This window comes from Eurosta solidaginis, chromosome 4, assembly GCF_040869045.1.
Source record: "Eurosta solidaginis isolate ZX-2024a chromosome 4, ASM4086904v1, whole genome shotgun sequence".
Lineage (NCBI taxonomy): Eukaryota > Metazoa > Arthropoda > Insecta > Diptera > Tephritidae > Eurosta > Eurosta solidaginis.
The window spans coordinates 200,775,538-200,798,256 of NC_090322.1; the positions used below are offsets into that span (position 1 = coordinate 200,775,538).

The 22,719-nt window shown below is 38.4% G+C and overlaps 3 protein-coding genes across 3 annotated transcripts; 2 read left to right on the top strand and 1 right to left on the bottom strand.

Annotated features, from left to right (window-relative positions):
• Positions 1–2,981: 2,981 nt before the first annotated feature.
• Positions 2,982–5,329, top strand: LOC137250892 (uncharacterized protein F54F2.9). The gene is made up of 5 exons (XM_067784559.1): positions 2,982–3,586; positions 3,662–3,760; positions 3,836–3,948; positions 4,005–4,212; positions 4,288–5,329. Exons 1-5 carry the CDS (start codon positions 3,125–3,127, stop codon positions 4,993–4,995), a joined length of 1,590 nt encoding a protein of 529 aa, XP_067640660.1. The 5' UTR covers positions 2,982–3,124; the 3' UTR covers positions 4,996–5,329.
• A 240-nt stretch (positions 5,330–5,569) lies between these two features.
• On the bottom strand, positions 5,570–13,724 carry APC4 (anaphase-promoting complex subunit 4). Its single transcript, XM_067784558.1, has 9 exons — positions 13,450–13,724; positions 10,337–10,453; positions 10,130–10,278; positions 9,686–10,065; positions 9,394–9,570; positions 9,162–9,324; positions 6,619–6,871; positions 5,798–6,558; positions 5,570–5,734 (listed from the first exon to the last, which is right to left on the bottom strand). The coding sequence occupies exons 1-9, from the start codon at positions 13,559–13,561 to the stop codon at positions 5,594–5,596; spliced, it is 2,253 nt and encodes a 750-aa protein (XP_067640659.1). The 5' UTR covers positions 13,562–13,724; the 3' UTR covers positions 5,570–5,593.
• Positions 13,725–17,458: 3,734 nt separating this feature from the next.
• On the top strand, positions 17,459–18,574 carry LOC137248928 (histone H3.3 type c-like). Its single transcript, XM_067779914.1, has 2 exons — positions 17,459–17,601; positions 17,678–18,574. Exon 2 carries the CDS (start codon positions 17,715–17,717, stop codon positions 18,468–18,470), a length of 756 nt encoding a protein of 251 aa, XP_067636015.1. The 5' UTR covers positions 17,459–17,601; positions 17,678–17,714; the 3' UTR covers positions 18,471–18,574.
• Positions 18,575–22,719: the final 4,145 nt, after the last annotated feature.

The window sequence follows — 22,719 nt, forward strand, 5'->3', positions numbered from 1 at the left end:
TTTTTACAACATGGTGATTTTCCCTTACTTTGTCTCCACAGCTCTCAACTGAGTATGTAATGTTCGGTTACACCCGAACTTAGCCTTCCTTACTTGTTTTGTTTCGTTTAATATACAATGTGAAATTTTCCGATTCAGTCAAGTTGCAGTTAAATAATAATAAACCAATTTGAAATAAGAGAATATATAATAAAATAAAATAAGAAGTAAAATAAATTAGCATAAAAGGCAATATAAAAAATTTAATGTTATATTTTTGTAACTTTTTTTTTCGTTCAGTATAAGACGTACTTTATCTAAAATGAGGATTAAATCTGCAAATGCAAAAACATTTTTGGGCAAATTTGCCATTAATTGTTATAAATAAATTAGTTAGTTTCAACTAAAGTTAACCCAATATTTGCGATTTCATGTTTTTTTGAAAACAACTAAAATAAAAACAAAGAATCTGTTAAATAAAGACTTATGTATTTACGTGTAAGTGAAATTTGCCACAAAAAATGGGCCGGTCAAAAATAAATTCTATTTAAGGTTTTTGGTACGCTACAAATTATTTTGGAACAATTTTTTAGGATTTTGGTAGAGGCTATTATAGGTAAGTGGCAACAATGGGAAACCATGTTTTGATCTTTCACCGTGTAGCGCGTACGCTTATGTAGGTTTGTGTCTTACAGCACTTACATAATTTGTCCAAAGATGGCGCGCTTTTGTGCAAGAAACTAAATATCCATATTTGGAGAGATTGTTGGATTTACGAAAAAGTTTTTCTATTAATTATAAACAAATAGAGTAATATTTGTTAACAAAAATAGGTCTATGCACTGCGGCTGATCTATACGAATCGATTCATATCACTTTTATATGATTTTACGTTTTTTTTTTTATAACTATGCGAAACCGCCTGTCAATTGTTTGTATGGAAATTTTGTTAGCGTATTAATATATAGATAGTGGGTAATATACTGCCTATGCAATACGGCCGCTATGATGCCGGTAACCGCTTTGACCTAAAATGAAAAACGGTTTTGGGACGTTTTTTTGCTTCGTTTAATATATAACGTGAAATTTTCCGATTCAGTCAAGTTGCATTTAAATAATAACAAACCAATTTGAAATAAGAGAATATATAATACAATAAAACAGGAACTAAAATAAATTAGCATAAAAGGCAATATAAAATATTTTATGTTATATTTTTGGTACTTTTTTTTTGTTCAGTATACGACGTACTAACGAAAGTAAGGATTAAATCTGCAAATGCAAAATGGGCCGGTCAAAAATTAATTCTATTTAAGATTTTTTGGTACGCTAAAAATAATTTGGAACAATTTTTTAGGATTTTTGTAGAGACTATTATAGGTAAGCGGCAACAATGGGGAACCATATTTGAATGTAGGAAAAACATTTGTGCTTTCGAATTTAGCGAGTATACATAAAATTTGAAATTCACATTAGAAAACTTAGATAATTGTTCCCAAAGACGGCGCGCTTGTGCATAAAGGTTTAGGTCTTTGAAATTCGCATTAGAACACTTAGATACTTGTTCCCAAAGATGGCGCGCTTGTGCACGAAAATGACTTACGATATTTCTATGAATTGTTCGAATTTACAAAAAACTTTTTCTATTAATTGTAAAAAAATAGAGTAATATTTGTTACCAAAAATAGGCCTATGCACTGCGGCTGATCAAAACGAATCGATTCATATAATGTTTATATGATTTTATGTATGCTAAGTATGCGAAACAGCCTGTCAATTGATTGTATGGAAATTTTGTTAGCGTATTAATATATAGATTACGATCACTTCCAAGTGTGACTGTAAAACTTTTCATCAAACTCGAAACCCATTTAAGTGCGCAAAGTTCCTACAGTTCAACTATATAATGGATAACACCTCTCCCACTTATGTCCGGTTTTTCGATAAAAGCTTCAACTGCAGTTGAAGTTGAGGTCAGTTTACTTTAGACGCATTATTGAATTTTACTACTCATCGCAGTTTCAGTTTTTAATTTTATTCGATGCCTAAAGTAATATAAGCTTGCATTGGTCCTTTGTATTGGCTTTAGGTTGCACTGATATGCTGAAAAAAAGTCTGTAATGGCCTTCGTAGCAAAACATTTATTTTTCTACTCCAACTTTTCCAAAGCGGGTAAACAATTTACCCTTCTGACCGTTGAAAATACATCCCTACCGTTTCAGATAGCGTACATCTTCTCTTTTTATTTACTTCACCTGGTGATTCCATCATGCACTTGGTATATATCAGGGATGCACCTTAACGTTAAGCTAATCGTTTATCAAAAAATTTCCACCGTTTCCGTTGAAACACTTCGAAATATTATCGATAAAGAAATTATCAAGAAAAATTGTATCTCGTTTTTAACCGAAACGAAAAGCTTTCGTTAACGTTAAAAACGTTAACGAAAACGTGATACTTTATGTTTGAATTGTGCTGGCAATGCTATAGCCATGGTGAAGCCGTAAGGTGGCAAGAACGAGCGCACATACACACACAAACTCTATGTAATTTGTTTGTGTAATTCGTTGGTGGTAATGTCAAAAATACTCTGAGAAATGTTCGTACTGTCAAAATTCATGAGAAAAGTTGCAATCAGCTTGGATAATGCTTTCACCTTTAATGACTCCGCCATCAATCAGCTTTGCCAGCATAGTTTGAAATTAATAATCAACATAAACGATTTGATTTCGTTTTGATATGGCAGAAAACGAAACGAAATCATTTCGTTAATTTGACGATCTTAACGTTAATAAACGAAACGAAATGACTTCGTTTCGTTTATTAACGTTGATTATCGTAACGAAATGATATCGTTTCGTTGGTTAAGCATGCCTGGTATATATTCGCCTTGACCTAACCTACATTCTTCTGCACGGCGAATTGGTTAAATTTGCTTTGCCACCACCTGGTAATGATTCGCCAGGCCTTGCTTCAACTAACAATAAACTGTCAAATTATCTCTTTTGTTTTGTTCGGGCTTGTTGACGTTGTCATTTCCAATATTTTACGACGGTGGGCATAGATGAAACGGTCGGCCGCAATTTCAACTGTTTGCATACGGAAAAAATTTGTTTCTTTTTTATTTATGTGCTAAAGTAGGAGGATGCAATTTTATATAAAAATTTTGCTGCTTTGCAGCCTCTGCATTGAGACAACATATGCATGGGACTCAGAGGAATTGGAAATATTCGATTTAGTCGAAGAGGTCAATCAAAATTTCTACGAATTTATGAATATATCACAGGAAGCTACAAATAATGAGATCAAACGTGCGTTTCGTGGACTCTCAATTATATTGCATCCAGACAAGAATCCATCTGAAGATGCGAATATACAATTTCGAAATTTGGTATCCATCTATGAAGTGCTAAAAGAAACTTCAAAACGTGAGAAATACAATAGGGTTTTACGTGAGGGTTTGCCAAATTGGAAATCTGCATTATACTATTATCGACGTATGCGGAAGATTGGATTGTACGAAGGAGCAGCCATATTATTTGTAATAATAACAATTGGCCAGTATTTATTTGCTTGGGCAGCTTATTTGGAGAAGAAGTATACTGCGGTGAGTTTGCTGGCATTGCCTTATAACACATTCTACCTATAATTATTTGTTGTTATAATTGCAATAACCTTGTAGGAACAAGTATTTGGTTCTAAATTAAAAAAGTGGCAGAAGAAGAATAAAAACATTGATATGGATATAATACTGAAAGAAATACCATCACCATCAATTTTTGTAAGACCTCACTGCACCATTGTTAGCGATTCTATGATCAAATGTTTTTATTTTAATCATATTTACGTTTTTCAGAATACTTTACCTTTTCAAATACCGCTATTCATTTGGCATTTGCCAGGTACAGTTAAAGAGGTATTTAGCAAAGCGAATGAGCTCAAGGATATCGCACTCGAAAAGCGACGACTGTGAGTTAACTCATGTTATAAATTGAAATTGGTGTAATTTTAATTGTTTTTCACAGTGAGATTGAAGAAGCCAAACGACAAGCAGAAAATGAACGAGAAATGGAAGAACAAGCGCGTTTGCGTAAAGAAAAGAAAGAAAACCTACGAAAACGTCGACAAAACGCCACCGCTCCCGAGAAGACTGACGAAGAACTACGTGGCTATTCACAAATACATGCGCGCGAATTGACCGAGGATGATGCAGTAAAACCTGTACAACAAAAAGTAAGAGAACGAATGTTGAATAATTAATAATTTATAAATATAACCTTTATACTACGCTTCCCTATTCACATGAAGACATCATTAAGCGGTGGCTTTTGGACTGATGAAGATCTTACGGAATTAATACGCTTAGTTAAAAAATATCCAGGAGGTTCCAGTGCACGTTGGAACATTATAGCTGAAACAATGAATCGATCTGTACAGGAAGTAACATTTATGGCAGCAAAAATGAAAGAGAATGGTTACCGCCTTCCCGGTCAAAGTGCTGACGTTAATAACGATTTAATGCCTCATGCACAAGAAATTTCGGCTGTAAAGAAGGAAAAGGTGAAGAAAACTGCTGCAGCTGATAAAAATATACTTATACCGGAAACAAATTGGTCGCAAGAGCAACAACGCGCATTAGAATCTGCCATTACAAAGTATCGCAAAAATGCTACTGGTGATCGTTGGCAAAAAATAGCGAATTGTGTGCCGGAGAAATCAAAAGAAGAATGTTTAACCCGCTACAAATATTTATGTGAGTTGATTAAATCGCAAAAGAAAAGTGAAGAGGAAGCAGCGGCGGCTGTAGCTGAAGAGGCCAACAATGAAAAGATAGAGGATGACGCGGTCAAGGACGAAACGCCAGCACACAACCCTAATGTAGACAATAATAAGGATGAAGCTGATGCTTCGCCCCAAGAGAAGTTAGGTAAAAAGCGCAGTAAAAGGAAAGAGCGGCGACGTAAACGCGATATGTCGAGTGATGAGGATTCCGATGATGCATATCAATATAGATGAATTAGACGCCCGAGTGGTGTTTGGCTTTTTTGTGTTAGATATTTTTTGAATACTAATTTTCTAGTTGGCCCAGTAATCGTAATCTTACTTTACGTTTTTTGAGTAGCAGCATATTTTAGTTAGCATTTAATTATGTAGGTCTGTAATTTTATGTAGGTATATGTATATTGTTTTAAAAACGCGTTGTTTGATTTACGTTAATTGCACACTTAAGTGTTGATTTCCAATGTAAAATATAATGCCTTTGCCAAAAGATGTTACTATAAAATACCACTACTATTTTTCTAAACGGAAAAAGACTAAATAAAATACCATAAGTAATATAGACAAAATACTTGTTCTTGTTGTTTTTGTGAAAAATACCGCCCGGGGTTTGTTTTGTTGTTGTAGCGACAAGGTTAATCCCCTAAGGCTTTGGGAAGTGTTATCGATGTGTTGGTCTTTTTCCGGATACAGATCCGGTACGCTCCGGTAACACAGCACCATTAAGGTGCTAGCCCGATCATCTCGGGAACGATTTATATGGCCACATTGAACCTTCAGGCTATCCCTCCCTCCCACCCTCAAATTCTAGTTTTTTTTTTGTTCTTTTAGCTCTTTATTCATTTGATGAGGTCGCTGATTCTTTACTTATTTCTAATAACGAATTTTGTGACATTTCAGTCTCATCCTCATCGTCTTCGATTTCCATTTCGAAAATAGTCATTTTGCGCCTCTGATCCGAAAGCACAGTGACAACCTGAAAAAAGCAAATAAGAATTGTTGTTCAATGTAATATTTAAATAAGCTGCTGGCTGCTTACCTTCCTACTACCAGACACAGCTAAATGTGTACATTCGCCTTCAAGCGGTTTCAAGTTATTACCCTCTATTAAATCGGGTACATGGCATGGTTGCGTTACGTTCATCAAGTCAATACTATTAGAAATTGAATGCTGTGTTTGTTTGCCATTTGCCAACTCTAAAACAAATTGTAAAAAAAAGCTTTGCTTATCATTCGTTGGTACTTTGCTGTGTAACAATAAGGAGAGTACACTTTCATTATAAAATCCTAAATCCACAAATCTTAATGTTTCAAAAACATCATCGCGTAACGTATTATTGGTAAATGGTCCAGGACGTAAATCGAGGCGCGTACATTTCAACATAGTAAATTGTTTATCAAATTCTAATAATAAAGCTTCATGGCGATTAATTGTTATTACCAACAAATCAGTATTTGCTTCATCATTTACGAAAAATGAACTATGTATTAAAGCATCATCTGGCGACAATGAAGCGCATTTGATGCTTGAGTTTTGCACAAAACTAGCACTAATACTTTCATTGGGTTGTTCGAATACATTCTCAATAGCTTTTAATAATTTATCACGCTGTTGTAGAAGCGATGTTTCTTTTTCATGGGGAAACAGTAAGCTACATTCGCGTAAACATTCATTTTCTTCTAATAAACGATGCCACAAATGATGCGGATCCGATTTAACAATTTGTTGTAAGTTTCTATTTTCCAGGTATTGACCAACTTTTTCTAAATTGAATTTACGTTTTGTTACTGTACCATCCTCTGAAATAATGATGGAAATTTGAGTATGACTTAAACAAAAAACTTTTAAATACATCTTACCATTTCCAACAACACTATCCTCAAAACTGTTAAGATATTCTGCGAGATACATTGTATCCTCCGGTGTTATTTGATACATTTCTTCAGGTATATCATGCTGATGTAAACGCAAAATTACTACGCAAAGCCAAGAGAAGAACAATTTCATATCATTAACGCATTGATCGATGACCTGCTGTACTTCTGAAACTTTCATTAGGAATGCACCGCATGCACGTATGGCCTCTTGTGTCGCATCGCAGTTAAGTAGGGGCTGTAAAGAAGCAAGACGTTTGAAACTTTTCAATAAAAAAAAAAAAGGTTGAGTAAAAAGTACTCGTGAAGCTTAGTGTTTAAACTGGGCCTATATCGTGTTATAGATCGCGGATTAAATTCACTCAAATAATAAGTATGAATCTGACAAACTATTTATAAAAATTGTCACTAGTAAACATTTGTCATTCAAGGGATTTCAGAGCTATTGTGACTTAAAAAAATGGATTTCGATCACGAATCGTATAACAGTATAGGCTACTATTTGAATTTGTGTAATCAGTATCCCATTCAAATAAGGAACTATTACCGCAAAAACAAGGAAACCGTCAGGGGACCGTCACTGAACACAAAAACTGGCATTTTACGTAGCTATAATCCTCACAGGAGCGGTAAGGTTAAACCAAGGATATTCTAACCCCAACACTAATCGTAGCCAAAGTATATGCGTCATTATTATCGGTGTCACAGCTAACATTTTTATTGTTGTTGTTGTTGTAGCAGGCGCTACATATTGTCATCAATATCCTCTAACGGGAATCCAAGGAAACTTGCAGTTTCAACAGGGGTGGACCATACTGAGAGGCGTTGGTTTGACATTACAATTGAAGAGATGGTTGGTGTAATGTGAGGACGCATTGCAAGCGATAATACATTTTATATGTTGTTGTTGTTGTAGCGATAAAGTTGCTCCCCGAAGGTTTTGGGGTGTGTTATCGATGTGATGGTGCTTTGCCGGGTACAGATCCTGCACGCTCCGGTAACAGCACCATTAAGGTGCTAGCCCGACCATCTCGGGAACGATTTATATGGCCACATTAAACCTTCAGGCCATCCCTCGCTCCCACCCCCCAAGTTCCATGAGGAGCTTGGGGTCGCCAGAGCCTCGTCTGTTAGTGAAACAGGATTCGCCGCGGATAGGTGAGGTTGACAATTGGGTTTGGAGAAGCTGTATATTGCGCTGGCAACCTGAAGCGTTGCGCCACACAGCCCCTTGAATCTGGTATTTTAGCCGCCCCTTACGACAGGCATACCTACCGCGGGTGCATTCTGACCCCCTAACCCGCTGGGAGAACATTTTATATGTCGGGTTGATTCTGGATAGGTAAGAGATTAACCTGTTACAGTACCCAGATCGAAGTTGAGCTAGAGTGACGCACATTTGCCTAGGGAGAGTGCGTTCCCCTTCTCGCATTCTGGGTATTTTTCTGTAAGAACTGGATTCGCCGAGCAATTCCTGGCATAAAGGTCCGACGCCTGTTTGTGGTTATCCCTGAGGACCTGTTTGTGCTTTTTTGCTTCATACGGCTGTGTTCTCAGGTGCCGTATTTCCTCATAATATTTACGGAGATGACTCCTTAATCCCCTGGGAGGTGTGTCTTCATCAATCAGATGTCTGTTGGGATGCCCAGGTTTCTGGGTATTCAATAGAAACTGTTTGTTCAGCATTTCATTTCTCTCCCTAATGGGGAGTACACTAGCCTGATTGTGTAGGTTGTGTTCTGCGGACATTAGCAGCAGTGTCATCATCATCATCATCATAACCACCATCCCCGAAAATGTTTGGGAGAACAAATGCTGAATGTTTTCCAAGGTGTCCTGTTTGTGCAAAAGGAACCCATACTTGGGCATAGTTAAAATCATAATGGAGACAAAGCGTCTTACTGAACAAGCTACAGCGAGCTTCTGCAAATTCGTAACTATTTCGTCCGGCAACACAATGCAAAAGTATGTATATCTTATTATTACACAGACGACATTAATAAGATCTTTAAGATGGATCATTTCCACAGATGACGTTAATAAGATTTTTAAGATGGATCATTTCCACAGATGGCATTAATAAGATGTTTAAGATGGATCATTTCCACCAAAACAATACAACTGACTTTCATAAAACAGAGGTTCAACGACAACAGAATGCTTTGGATGGGACCGACCTCAAACCCGATATGTAGTTTAAAAGGTAAAGAATTTTATCTTAGGTGAATATATGCCTTATAAGACCACACAAGATTTTTTAAAAAAAGCAAGATCAGAACGCTCCTACAAAATAATGAATATAATAAATGAAGTAAGGCAGTAGAGATAAGACAATAGCTATTTGGCCTACAGAAAGATATCTCAATAATTATTTTATACAAGATCTGATGGAATAATCTGACTTTCTAGAATATGGATTTGTGTACGCAATAAGAGTCAAAAAGAATTCTATATATCTATATTATTTTGAGCTAAACAAATATCACTTTAAAATAATAATAATAATTAATGTCAATATGCGCCCATACCTCAAAGAAAAATGTAATACGACTTAGTCCTTTTAAGGCATTCAGAAAATAAAACATGTTAACACCGCTGCTTTGTAGCTGCTTAGTCACAAGACTTGCTACAGTGGAGTAACTTAAATCAATTGAATTTGCCAACTTTTTCAGACCTTTTTCAGTTAAGTCGCTGAGATTGAGAAAACAAATTTGTTAATATACATATAAAACAGAAAATGAAAAGAAATTTTTAACATACTCCCTAAGAAAATCCTCAATTTCATGCGTAGCATAGCCGAATACTAATAATTCTAAAAAATCTGCTGATATCGAGCCTTCGGGTTGCTGATTTGCATATTTCGTTAATTTATTATCCATTTCTAAAATCACAGTTTCCCAAGCTTCCATGATGCACTGAATCGTTTCATTTATATAGCTAAACTCAACAATAAAATAATAAAACACTGTAGAAAAATTTTAAATATTTTGCTCACCTAGAACTGGGCATGCACTATTTATATGGTAAATGAAAAAACAAAACTTTATCTTACTTTTTCGTCTCCAGCACATTTGCGCAATGCACTGCCAAATGTAGCATTGGTGATATATACTCCTGAAGCACCGCATTATGAAAATGTAATACCCTCAAATCCGAACCATCTGTTACCAGAGTATAGATGGCATTAAATTCACCACTTAAACGAACATCATGTACAATAAAATCTTGTTGATTTGCGACATGTTGTTTCAAATCAATATAACCAGCACGCAGAGCTCCAAGCAGCAACAAATGTACCTTACCAGTTACAGTTATAATAACTAAGAAACATGGTGAACCTTTAGCGAATGATCTTTGCTCCTCGTTGGATTTAGGTAAAGAACCAATGCCGCTAAGAGGTGGCAAAGGCGGTAGAAAAAATTCGAAAGTATGCTGGAAATTATTGTATTTAATTTTTAAAATTTTTGTAAACCAGAAAACCTAAAATTAGTAATACCTCTGTACGATTACGATATGTGCTGCGATAGTCTATTGTTTTAATAGCTTTGCTAAAGTATACACGTTTGATATCTTCTTCAAAATTCAATGCCGAAATTTGATCTTCACGTTCTGCGTCAAGTAATGTAACACGTCCATTGCTGTAGCCTTAAATTGAGTGGATGCTGTTTAAATAGCTAAACATAATTAAGTCGTTTTATTTTACCAACGGCCAATACAGTTTCATCCAATTGCCAACCGAGTGAACGTACCGCAATATCTTCACCCAGTGATGGAAATGTTACAATTTTCTGCCAATTCAATCGCTGTATAATGACTTCTCCTATGTATAAGGACGACATTTTGTTTGAATTTAGTTTAAATATTGGTCTAGCCCGCAGTTTTTGCTAAAGTAACAGTATTTCGCCTTGCCTGATTGTCGCAACTATGGTGAAAGACATGGCCCCCTAAAAGTACAGGCCCAGCGTGTTAGCGGGTTAGAATATACCCGCGGTAGGTATGCCTGTCGTAAGAGACGACTAAAATACTAAATAGATTTTAAGGGTTGTGTAGCGCAACCCTTTCAGGTTGCCAGCGCAATATATAGCTTTTCCAAACCCGATTGTCAACCTCACCTATCCATGGAGAATCCTGTTTCATTAACAGCCGAGGCTCTGGCGGCCTTGAGCACCGCACTGATCTAGGTGGGAGGTATGGCCTAGAAGGTCGCATATGGTCATAACAAATCGTTCCAGAGATGGTCGGGCTTGGTACCGGAACGTACCGGATCAGCATCCGGCAAAGGACTATCAACTTCGATAACACGCCTCAAGGCCTTCAGATAGTGTCCTTATCGCTACAACAACAACATCAGCTCGATGACTTCATCATCATCTTTCACTTCACTATTAATTTGACTGCTTTCATTCATTTTATTATTATTATTATTATTATTTATTTAATATAGTAATCTTTGAAATACAATGTTTCTTACAGACTACATAATGAATTAGATAAATTTACAAATTAGATAAATTTACATTACAGAGTAGTGTACAGAAGATTTAAGAAAGCCTGTTTTGTCATTGTAAAATCAATGACAGTAGTTTCTGACAAAGTATTAAATTCTCTCAAAGAGCGCACTAAAGGTGCATTTCCAGCAAATGTCGTTTTTACTTTGGGTAGATAAAATGGATAAGATACACGAAGATTACGTCTAGGGATATTGAAACATATTTTATGCAAGAGATATGGGCAATCAACGATGCCTTGAATCATGTTAAACGTAAACGTTAAAGACAAGATAGATCTACGGCTTTCCAGAGATTGCAAGTTTATCAGTTGAAGACGAGCTGTGTAGGCCGGAACCGGGTTTTCAAAATTCAGAAACCGTAGGGCAAATTTAAGGAAAACCTTTTGTACACGCTCAATCCTTTGAATCGGAAGTTGATTATAGGGCCTCCACACGAAGACAGCATACTCAAGATGCGAGCGCACAAAGCTTGTAAATAAAAGTTTCAAGGTATATGGGTCTGAGAAATTAGTGCTGTTACGACGTACAAACCCCAGAACTGAGTAAGCTTTCGCGATAATGAAATTAATGTGGCTATTGAAAGAGAGTTTTGTGTCAAATATAACTCCTAAGTCTTTAACTTCATTAACATTTAGCAGAGTAACATTTGAAATGCTGTAAGACGTACTACGTACATTAAAAATTTTCGCAAAAGTCATTTTAAAACACTTCTTTATATTTAAAGATAAATGTGATTTACTACACCATAGATAAAGAGCATTAACATCCTGCTGTAGCCTTGCTTCATCGAGAGAGTCTTTGACTACAGCAAATAACTTAAGATCGTCTGCATAAAGCAAACGTGGCGCCTTTAGCTCTAAAAATGTAACAAATTCGTTCCATGGGAGTTGAGCAAGTACAAATTTCTTAGTCGGGAAATCCAGCAAAGAATCACTTTTGTCAAATAAGTGCTACATTCGATTAAATAGGAAATTGAAAATTCAAGGCCCTTTTCGGCATAGAAACACATTATTAGCAGTAGGGATTCAAGGGGTTGTGTAGCGCAATATATAGCTTCTCCAACCCAATTGTCAACTTCACCTTCGAGCGGCGAATCCCGTTTCACTAACAGACGAGGCTCTGGCGACCCCAAGCTCCTCATGGAACTTGGGGGTGGGGAGGGAGGGATGGCCTGAAGGTTTAATGTGGCCATATAAATCGTTCCCGAGATGGTCGGGCCAGCACCTTAATGGTGCTGTGTTACCGGAACGTATCGGATCTGTATCCGACAAAGGACCATCACATCGATAACACTCCCCAAAGCCTTCGGGGAGTAACCTAATCGCTACAACACCAACAACAACATTAGCAGTACGATTTTTACGCAGACATCAACTTGTCCAGCGAACAGTGCTAAGCTGCCCAGGACGTGCTAAGCGAATGAAGGACGATGCTCCAGTCAAGAAGGTATTTTGAGCGGAATCCGCATACGGCAGCAGAGAAAGAGGGCGGCCCCAACACCGCTGAACCTACCCACTGGTGCAACGTATTCCACGGCCAAAATCGTAAGTAAATAACGGCAGTACCTAGATGCCGGAATGGTAAATATATCTTTCCGTTAGGGATTTGGGTAATATTTTACAGGACGGTGAGCCACCTAATTTGTAACAAAAATTATCAAAGGGGCTATCAAAAGAGCCGGTTTTACCTCCGTTTTAAGGTTCCGAAAGCGAAAAAGCAAACTTGATGTGTCGAAAGATATAAGCAAAGAATCGGTTAATTTTTAATATGGTTGTTGTACAAACAGACAATAGTGCAGAAAGGTGTTCTGCGCGGTTAAAATTTTGATCCCCAAATCGGTGTTGCACCCACCCAGGGCAATTTTTTAAAACGTGACCGAAATGACCAAAGCAGAAATGTGTTCTGCGCAGAACAACTATGAATCGATCCCCCTATTTCAGACTCCCTCTGGAGACTTTGTGGTTCTTTGTACATATCTTTTGACTGAAATAAAATTTTTAATTTCTAAAAACAAAGGTCGAAACGCGTCTTTTGATACCCCTTTGATATTTTTTATACAAGTTTTATGGTGCACCGTCTTGTAAAATGTTAGAGGGAATTAATATATGTACCAACTTTGTATGGGTTAAGTCAACAGCCCGTCGCTGGTTTTCTGAATCAATGTTACGCAGTGCTAGATATTACAATAGTGTTTTCTGAGATGTTCCCTCACTTGGCGGGGAGGTGTATATGACTTCAATAGTTGCTTGCTGTAACACCGTGTTTATGATAATCCAGTAGGAGCTACCTTTTCATTAAAAGCATACCTCGATCGGTACCATAGGCTATCAAATCCATCTTGTTACTCCATTCCATGAGCTCAACTGCGCCACCCACCATGCGGGAGCCCATTAGTTTCATTGAATTAGCTTGTGCCATGCTTACTGGAGTGTTAAATCACATTTAACCAACTATTTATACTTATTTACGATTATTTTATTTATATTAAGTTTTATCGCAATTTTGTTTTGTTTTTATTAATGCCCCAAAAAATACAAATTTGTATGTGCTGCCATATTTTTATATATATGTTTTTAAATAAGCAAATTTATGTTTACCCAGGGATGATTTTCAATAATGCTGCTCTAGTAAAATCTGTTTTCAGGCGGAAACTGTCTGAATATTAAGGACCAGTTAAGCCTCCTTAACCCTAACGCCAAAGTTGTAACCATACCCATATCCACAACATTCTACATTGTGATCGAAGGTAATAGTCTAGTTGAGGGTCGACTGCTAATACGCGTCCAAACATATCGAGAGATGTGTCAAACGACGCGTAATCAGTATTAATCATCCGAAGGCGGAAAATAAAATATTAACTCGTTCAAAATATATTAACGAAAAACCGAAAAATGACCCGCGGGTCCCGCGAACCGGGGGTGGGATCCAAAGTATTTTTGCGCAGAACACCTTTTTGCATATGCGGCCTTCGGCCGCGCTTATAACAATTACGCTGGGTGGGTCCAACACCGGTTTGGAGACCAAAACTATATCCGCGAAAAACACTTATGTCCGTATTATTGTTGTCGGGGTTAATACGCGTCTGTTGACACCTCACTCGATATTTTTGGTAGCGTATTAGCAGTCGACTCCTCAACTAGACTTTTACCCCATAAACAATAAGTCTCTTAGTATCCAAAAAAATATACATAATATACAAAAAGTTAATAAATTCACCAACTCAAATATTTTTAGGCATAAAACTTAAACTACTAAGTACAATTCACTATTACAATCACTTATTTCTATTGAATATGCAGTTGGAATGCCATATGATTCCGGTCAGCATATTTACTAACGTGACAACGGGACGAGTCTGGGAGCCACTCATTTATGGGAGGTTGGAAAGGACGCGTTTCCAATCCTCCAGTGGTCCCAGCTTAAGGCAAAAAATTTGGAACTTATAATTTTCAATTATATTTGTATTTTAAGCTGTCGAAATGTATTAGTCTCCGATCAACAAAGCTTTGGATGTTGAAAATTGGAAATAACATGTATCCAATCACCCTTCAACTTTGTTTAGTAAGGACGCTGTCGGAATGCATGAAGATTCCGATCAGCACAACTCAACATATAGTGGAGGTTGAAAAAGACGTGTTTTCAATCTCCCCTGCTCCAACTATTGTTTGGCCTTATTTTCGTTACACATCATATACATAATTTTATTGTTATATTAGCCGTGTTTTTTTTACAACCGTATACGTTTACGTTTGTGCGTAAAAAAACGCTTAAGATGGAGTCATTGGTGCCGTTTGTCGTATCGCTGTAGTCGTATCCCTAACGTAATCAGCTGTATATCCTTACGACGGTAAACCAAAACCCAATTGGTTGGCTACGATGCGATTACGACCTTACCGGCACCAATAATCGATTGCATTGATTCTCATAAGGTTGGTCGAATCAGCTGTTAAAAGGTTACCGATACGGTTACCGATAAAGCACCATTGTCTCCAGCTTTATCCTCGCTTAGATAATGCTTAGGAGACCCATCTAGTGGCAGTGGTTAAATAACTAGCTACAGAACAGGGTGTACCTAAAATCCGAGACACAAACATCTGGTGGCCATAGTTTATAACATATAGCTGAGTCAGTTGCGATGAATAGTGGACACGATTAGAATACATAGAATTAGTGTAGAGGGTGAAACATAGAAACATATTTCAGTTACATCTGAGTATAATGCGTATTGAAATTTAGTAGTACAAATTTTATGCGCAGCAATTTCAGATGTGTATTTAAAGTTTGACACTTAACAGTCCATATAAAGTTTAAGCGTAAACGTCTGTAGATGTAAAAAAAACACAGCTCTTAATGCTGTCGGAATGCGAGTGATTCCGATCAGCAACACTAAATATCGGCTGATAATACCGAATTCCAGCGAAATTAGATGTTGGAACTGTAAGGAGTTGCAGGTAGAGACTAATTTTCTTTCCTTTAGGGCCGGATGTATTGTATTTTGCTGCTTCCGATATTAGCATTCCCTTTTCGCGCTCCAGTATCGGATATATCATGTAAAAAATAAAAGGAGAAAGACTTTATCTTATTGGAAGGGTTTTACAATGCTCCAATAAACTATTTTTAAAAGTATTGAAGTTATTACTACTTTTTATATGATTAGGAAGTTCATTAAAATATTTCATGCCCTTGTAAAATATGTTTTGTTTGTCCACTTCTGTTTTGAAAAGAATAAATATAAGGCGCGATAACCTCCGAAGAGGTTTTAGACCGAGCTTCTCTTCTAATTTGCGTCGTATTCCTCTTGATTTTCCCTACAAATTGGCCGGACGGGACCTACACGTTTTGTGCCGACTCCGAACCGCATCTGCATGGCAGATGAGTTTTCACTGAGAGCTTTTCATGGCAGAAATACACTCGGAGCGTTTGCCAAACACTGCCGAGAGGCGACCCCGCTTAGAAAAACTTTCTTCTAATTGAAAAACCTTATTTCTAAAATTTTGATGTTGCTTTGCCCGGGGTGTGAACCCAGGGCATACGGTGTGGTAGGCGGAGCACGCTACCATCACACCACGGTGGCCGCCAAGTTTTGAAAAGAGGTAATCTAAAATTATTGTTTTCTTTGATTACGTATGAATGTTCATCATTTACATATATAAGCTTAATATACCGTGCTTCATATTAAATACAAATTTCATACTGTGGCAGAATATCAGCTGTTTTATGCTCAACCAATTTAGTGCTCGCGCCAAACGGTGACTCTAGCTAATGCGGGCACTTCACCCACCACTACATTCTACGTATCATGGATAGAAGCAATACCGAGCACCAGCGCCTACCACAGGGTGTTTAATTTCTACATATAGAAATTTAACATGCAAATGCAACAACAAATTGATGCATATGGATCACATTGGTTGTGTTTGTTTTTAACATCTATAGACGTTTACGCTTAAACTTTATATGGTCTGCTAAGCGTCAAACTTTAAATACACCTCTGAAATTGCTGAACATAAAATTAGTACTACTAAATTTCAATACGCATTATACTCAGATGTTACTGAAATATGTGTCTATGTTTCACCTCTTCACTAATTCTATGTATCATCTCTTAAAAGGGTGCGTGCCCACAATTCATCGCAACTGATTCAGCTATATGTTATACACTATGGCCATCAGAAGGTTATGTCTCCGGTTTTCGGTACACCCTGTGCTGTAGCTAGTTGTTTAACCACTGCCGCTAGATGGGTCTCCTAAGCATTATCTAAGCGAGGGTATGTGTTTTTTTATGCGCAAACGTAAACGTATACGCGTGTAAAAAACAACACGGCTATTGTTGTTGCATTTGAATGCTAAATCTCCATCCGTACCTCGATCACGCTTCATTGGAACGCGAGGAATGATTTGCATGTGGAGATCATGGCTCAGCTACATGGTTGCCTCATCTCTACAGCAACAACATACCTTTGTTCAGATTGTCAAAATCGGCGTGTTGTTAGACGAGAAACATAAAACTTAGTAGCTTTTGTGTGTAGTAAGAAAATGTTGTCAATGAGTTGGTTTCATTTCGAGTTTTCCATTTACTTCTGATAATCCCTACTCCAGTGAATTTAAAAAAAATAATCTGGATCACGCTTCATTGGAACGCGAGGCATGATTTGCATGTGGGGATCATGCCTCAGCTACATGGTTGGCTCATCTCTACAGCAACAACATACCTTTGTTCAGATTGTCAAAATCAGCGTGTTGTTAGACGAATGTAATGAAATGGAAACATAAATTTAGTAGCTTTTGTGTGTAGTAAGAAAATGGTATCAATGTGTTGGTTTCATTTTGAGTTTTCCATCTACTTCTGATAATCCCTACTCTAGTGTTTTTAAAAAAATAAAATCAGTTGATGAGATGAGCCAACCATATAGTTGAGCCATGGTGGGGATAATATGCAAATAACAAAAACAAATAGGGTAAAATAAACGCAAAAACAAATAAAAGTCCGTTAGATACCCATATTAAATTTAAAACTTTGTTTATTACAAATAGGGGAGATTTTACATTTTTAATAGCTCCATTAAATACGATGCGACCAACTAAAAAACCTCGAGCAAAAAAACTACAAAAACAAGTTCAATCAAAGCCAGTAGAAATAGAGCAGCCGCTACAACAAATACAGGATAAACAACCGCGAGGGAATTTAGGTGATACAGATACGAGTAGCTCAGCTGATCAGGAATTAGCCACAGATGATCATGGCTTTCACTCACCTCCACCCAATACTAGTGGCACTGATTATAATTTGGAGTTTACAGACACTGGCACAAGATATCTCGAACAAACATTAAAAGAAGATCAATGCTCAGCCACAGCTAATACAATTGCGCAAAAACAAAATGAAAAGAGAAATGATAACATGAAACCCAAGGAAGCAACAAACACAAAAATTCCGGTTCCTTCAAAGAGTGCATCAATACCAGTAGCAAACACAAATACCGCGAAAGCAATTGTAACAGCTGGAGCTAGTAAGAGAGTGATGCAAAAGCGGCAGGCCCAACGAGATCTTAAGTATTTTAAAAATTATAGAAAATTAGTAGCACGTGTGGATCATATGATACCTCGCGCAGCATTTGGTCGTCTAGTACGCGAAATAATGTTAGGTTTAGGTACAGATGTACAATATGTAACTGTAACTGCTTTGGAGGCTCTTCAAACGGCCACTGAGGCATATGTTCAAGGTCGTTTGGAAGATGCTAATCTGTTGGCCTTGCATGCACGTCGAAGAACTTTAATGGCGAAAGATATGGAGTTGATACATTTTCTAAGAACCAATCAAAGATAAGGTGATAAATAGATAAATTTATTGAACTATTTTTAATTGTATGTATTTTATAAAATGTTACTCTTAATTATTAATTAAAATTAAATAAAAAAAATAAAAATTAACTTGAAAATCTACTATGTATGTAGTTAAACATATAGCTTACGATTTCTCGAACATGTTCAGGAAGAGATTTCTCGCAAGTTTCGCCTTCTCGCGAGATTCTTGAATCTCGAATTACTCGTAAGGCTCGCGAGCCTCTCGACATTCAACTCAATCGATTCATTGGCTGTTTTATATAGAGCTTACGATTTCTTCTGGAGCACAAGCCAAAATGTCCGCAAAACCACAAGTAAAAAACCCCAAAATGTATAGAATATTGCCAATGCAGCGACTGGATTGAAAGTCGAGAAGATCGCGAGTATTACGAGATTCGAGAATCTCGCGAGCCTTACGAGAAATTCGGGATTCGAGAATCTCGCGAGAAGCCGTGTTCTTGATGTCTCGTTGAAAAATAAAATATTGCGAACAAAATTATATGTATAATAAATATGTTTTGAGTTAAAATCCAAGGGTATAAATACTGTCCAGGGATTAGGTAAGAATGTCGAGAAGTTCGCGAGATTTACGAGTACTTCGAGACACGCGAATCTCGCGAGAAGTCGAGTTCTCGATTTCTCGGGTCTCGAAAATCTCGCTTGTGTTCGAGAAGAAATCGTAAATATACTACTTGGAAATGGTAAATGTTCAATAAGAAATATTTTGTAATTTAAGTATCTGATTATCAAATATTAATACTGGTACGGCGGCCACCGCGGTGTGATGGTAGCGTGCTCCGCCTACCACACCGTATGTCCTGGGTTCACACCCCGTGCAAAGCAACATCAAAATTTTAGAAATAAGGTTTTTCAATTAGAAGAAAATTTTTCTAAGCGGGGTTGCTCCTCGGCAGTGTTTGGCAAGCGCTCCGGGTGTATTTCTGCCATGAAAAGCTCTCAGTGAAAACTCATCTGCCTTGTAGATGCCGTTCGGAGTCGGCATAAAACATGTGGGTCCCGTCCGGCCAATTTGTAGGCAAAATCAAGAGGAGCACGACGCAAATTGGAAGAGAAGCTCGGCCTTAGATCTCTTCGGAGGTTATCGCGCCTTACATTTATTATTTTTTTTATTTACTTGGTAATGAATACATCCTATTCAATTCCTGGATGCATGAAAAATATTTTAACACATTTTTCCACAATGCTTGTGCGACTCTTGGACCATAAAGGTTGATAGCCGCGACTTTCAAGCTTTTTCCCAGTGATCATTTAATTCTCGCTCAATATTATGTTTCCTAGAATTGTGCCGACTCTCAGGTTTAAGAAAATAAATTTCATGAAACATCTTAATTTGACAATCTTACGACCATCCCAGCGCGACCTATCGTGGTACTTAGAGTCTCTAAACACACTTTCAATCCATCCTAATGTGAAAGAAAGGGCATATACCTTTTTCACATTTCTCATAGGACCTTTTTGCTTATAAAGAGATGATGACCGGGAATTTACCGTTTTGTATGAAAAGTTAAAAAGTTTCGCAACGCAAATTAGAAGGGAGGCTCGGCCTAAATCTTCTGGGAGGTCATAGCGCCAAGTATTCATTTATTCTGAAAAATAACATGGCTAATATTTCAAAAAAAAAGGCAATATACAAGCTTGTAATATGGTGTAACGTCTTTCATATTTAACGATGAATAATGTTTTTTCTAACAAAAATTTAAAAATTTCTAAATAATTGAAAGTAATTGAAAAAAAAAGGTTTTGTGGAGTGTTATTGATGTTCTTGTTGTTGTAGCAGTGCTTCGCCCCATCCAATAGGTGCGACCAATCATAAATTGTCATCAATGCCCTCTAACGGGAGTCCGAGGAAACTTGCAGTTTCAACAGGGGTGGACCATAATGAAAGGGGTGTTAGAGGCGTTGGTTCCACATTACAATTAAAGAAATCGTTGGTGTCATGTGGGGACACATTGCAAGCGGGGCATACATTTTGTATGTTGGGGTTGATTCTAGATAGGTACGAGTTTAACCTGTTGCAGTATCCAGATCGAAGTTGAGCTAGAGTGACTCGCGTTTCCCTGGGGAGTGTGCGCTCCTCTTCCGCTAGTTTTGGGTACTGTTTTTTAAGTACTGGATTCACCGGGCAATTCCTGGCATAAAGGTTCGACGCTTGTTTGTGGAGTTCGCTGAGGACCTGCTTGTGTTTTTTGGCTTCATACGGCTGAGTTCTCAGGTGCCGCATTTCCTCATAATGCTTACGGAGATGACTCCTTGAGCCCCTGGGCGGTGTTGGCTCATCAACCAGATGCCTGTTGGGAGGCCAAGGTTTCTGGGTAACCCCATTTAATTTGTTGCTGGTTATTGATGTTGTTAGACGTTTGCCGGATATATATCCTGTCTGTTCTGGAACTAATAATATTTTATAAACGATTTGATCGGGGTCGGAAGTGCTTCAGCTGCTTAAGGTGTACTTAAATCAACAGCAACCCCGCGAGCGTGCAGGGCACGAAAATATAAGGTTAGGTTAGGTTGGGTGGTAGCTTCCCTGATAGAGGAAGCTCACTTGGACAACATGACGGTCCGTTGTGATACCACATATAATAAACTAAACTAACGGTGACGTAGATATAACTACTTAGAGAATCGTTGGGTAGCAACGATAAAGTTCCGAATGATCCCGATCTCAACCTTGGATAGCTCCTCGGGAGATCCAAGTGAGTCACGACCGAAATACTTTCGCCTAGTTCTGGCAAAAGCTGGGCAGTCAAGCATAAAGTGATTTGGTGATTCCACCTCATCATCCTCCATACAGCTGCAGCAGGATGGAGTTTCCAATATATTGAGACGTACCGCATGGATACCCATGGGACAGTGCCCTGTCAAAACCCCAATGACCATTGATAGGTGAGCCTTAGTGAACCCAATTATTTCAGCAGACCTCCTGCCATCCACTTTCGGCCAGAAAGATCTTGATATCCTACAAGACGTAGTGTCCGCCCAACGTTTGCTGAGCTGACTCGAGGCCCAGTTATGGAAGAGCAATCCACAGGTGGCTAGCGGAATCCCGAAATCCCTACAGCCATCTTCATCCGGTTCAGTTGTACCGATTCGGGCTAAGAGATCCGCTTGACAGTTACCCGGAATATCACTATGGCCCGGGACCCAGATAATCTTAATTGTAAAATAATTCGATGCAATCGCAAGTGTGGTCAGGCACTCCCAGACCACCCTCGATCGCACTGTAGTTGAGCTCAAGGCCTTTATAGCCGCTTGGCTATCAGAGTAGATGTTAAATTCCCTAACCGTAGTAGCGCTGGATAGCATTTCATCCACCGCATCCTTAATCGCAGCAACTTCCGCTTGGAATACACTGCAGTGATCAGCCAACTTAAACTTGCGGCTTACATTTAGCTCTTGACAAAAGACCCCCCCGCCAACCTTTCCGTCCAACTTCGACCCATCCGTGAACAAGTTAACCGGTCCCATGCCCCAGATAATTCCTCTTCTCCACTCCTCCCTCGGGGGAATGACTGGGGTGAAGGTTGTATAGGGAGCGGCCACCGGCATGCAATAGTCCGTCCTGTCCGGGATAAAGTCGAAACTAGTAAGAAGGCTAGAGTGTCCGAAATCAGAAAGCATATAACCCATATCACGAAGCCTGACCAACGACCGGGCCGCGGCTGCCTTTCCCGCAATATCTACTGGATGTATATTCAGCATGACATTCAGTGCCAAGGTAGGTGTTGTTCTCATAGCGCCACTGATACCGATAAGCGCCGTCCGTTGCACTGACACTAGCATTTTGGAGGTGCTCGCCGTGTCCAGTGCTTTCCACCAGACCAGCACCCCATATAGCAGAATCGGTTTGACCACCATCTCATAAAGCCAGTGTACTACTCCTGGCGAGAGCCCCCATCTCTTTCCGATAGCCCCCCTGCAGCAGTACAAGGCAACCGCGGCCTTCCTGGCCCTATCTTCCACATTGGGCCTCCAGGACAGCTTCTTGTCCAGAACAATTCCCAAATATTTAACCCTGTCAGTAAGTACCAACGGTACCCCTCCAATCGAAGGAGTTCTGAAGTCGGGTATCTTATATCTCCTTGTAAAAAGAACCAATTCTGTTTTTCCCGGGTTGACCGCCACTCCACATGATTCAGCCCACCTAGCCACAGTATCCAGGTATCCCTGCAGAACATCGCGCAGGGTGCCCAGAAATTTGCCCCTGACTAGGA

Coding starts and splice junctions, on each gene's coding strand:
- LOC137250892 (XM_067784559.1), top strand. CDS start 3,125: ATGCAATTTTATATAAAAATTTTGCTGCTTTGCAGCCTCTGCATTGAG. Junction 3,587..3,661: donor TGGAGAAGAAGTATACTGCG/GTGAGTTTGCTG, acceptor ATAACCTTGTAG/GAACAAGTATTTGGTTCTAA. Junction 3,949..4,004: donor GCACTCGAAAAGCGACGACT/GTGAGTTAACTC, acceptor TGTTTTTCACAG/TGAGATTGAAGAAGCCAAAC.
- APC4 (XM_067784558.1), bottom strand. CDS start 13,561: ATGGCACAAGCTAATTCAATGAAACTAATGGGCTCCCGCATGGTGGGT. Junction 9,571..9,685: donor AATGTGCTGGAGACGAAAAA/GTAAGATAAAGT, acceptor TGTTGAGTTTAG/CTATATAAATGAAACGATTC. Junction 6,559..6,618: donor GGATAGTGTTGTTGGAAATG/GTAAGATGTATT, acceptor TCATTATTTCAG/AGGATGGTACAGTAACAAAA.
- LOC137248928 (XM_067779914.1), top strand. CDS start 17,715: ATGCGACCAACTAAAAAACCTCGAGCAAAAAAACTACAAAAACAAGTT.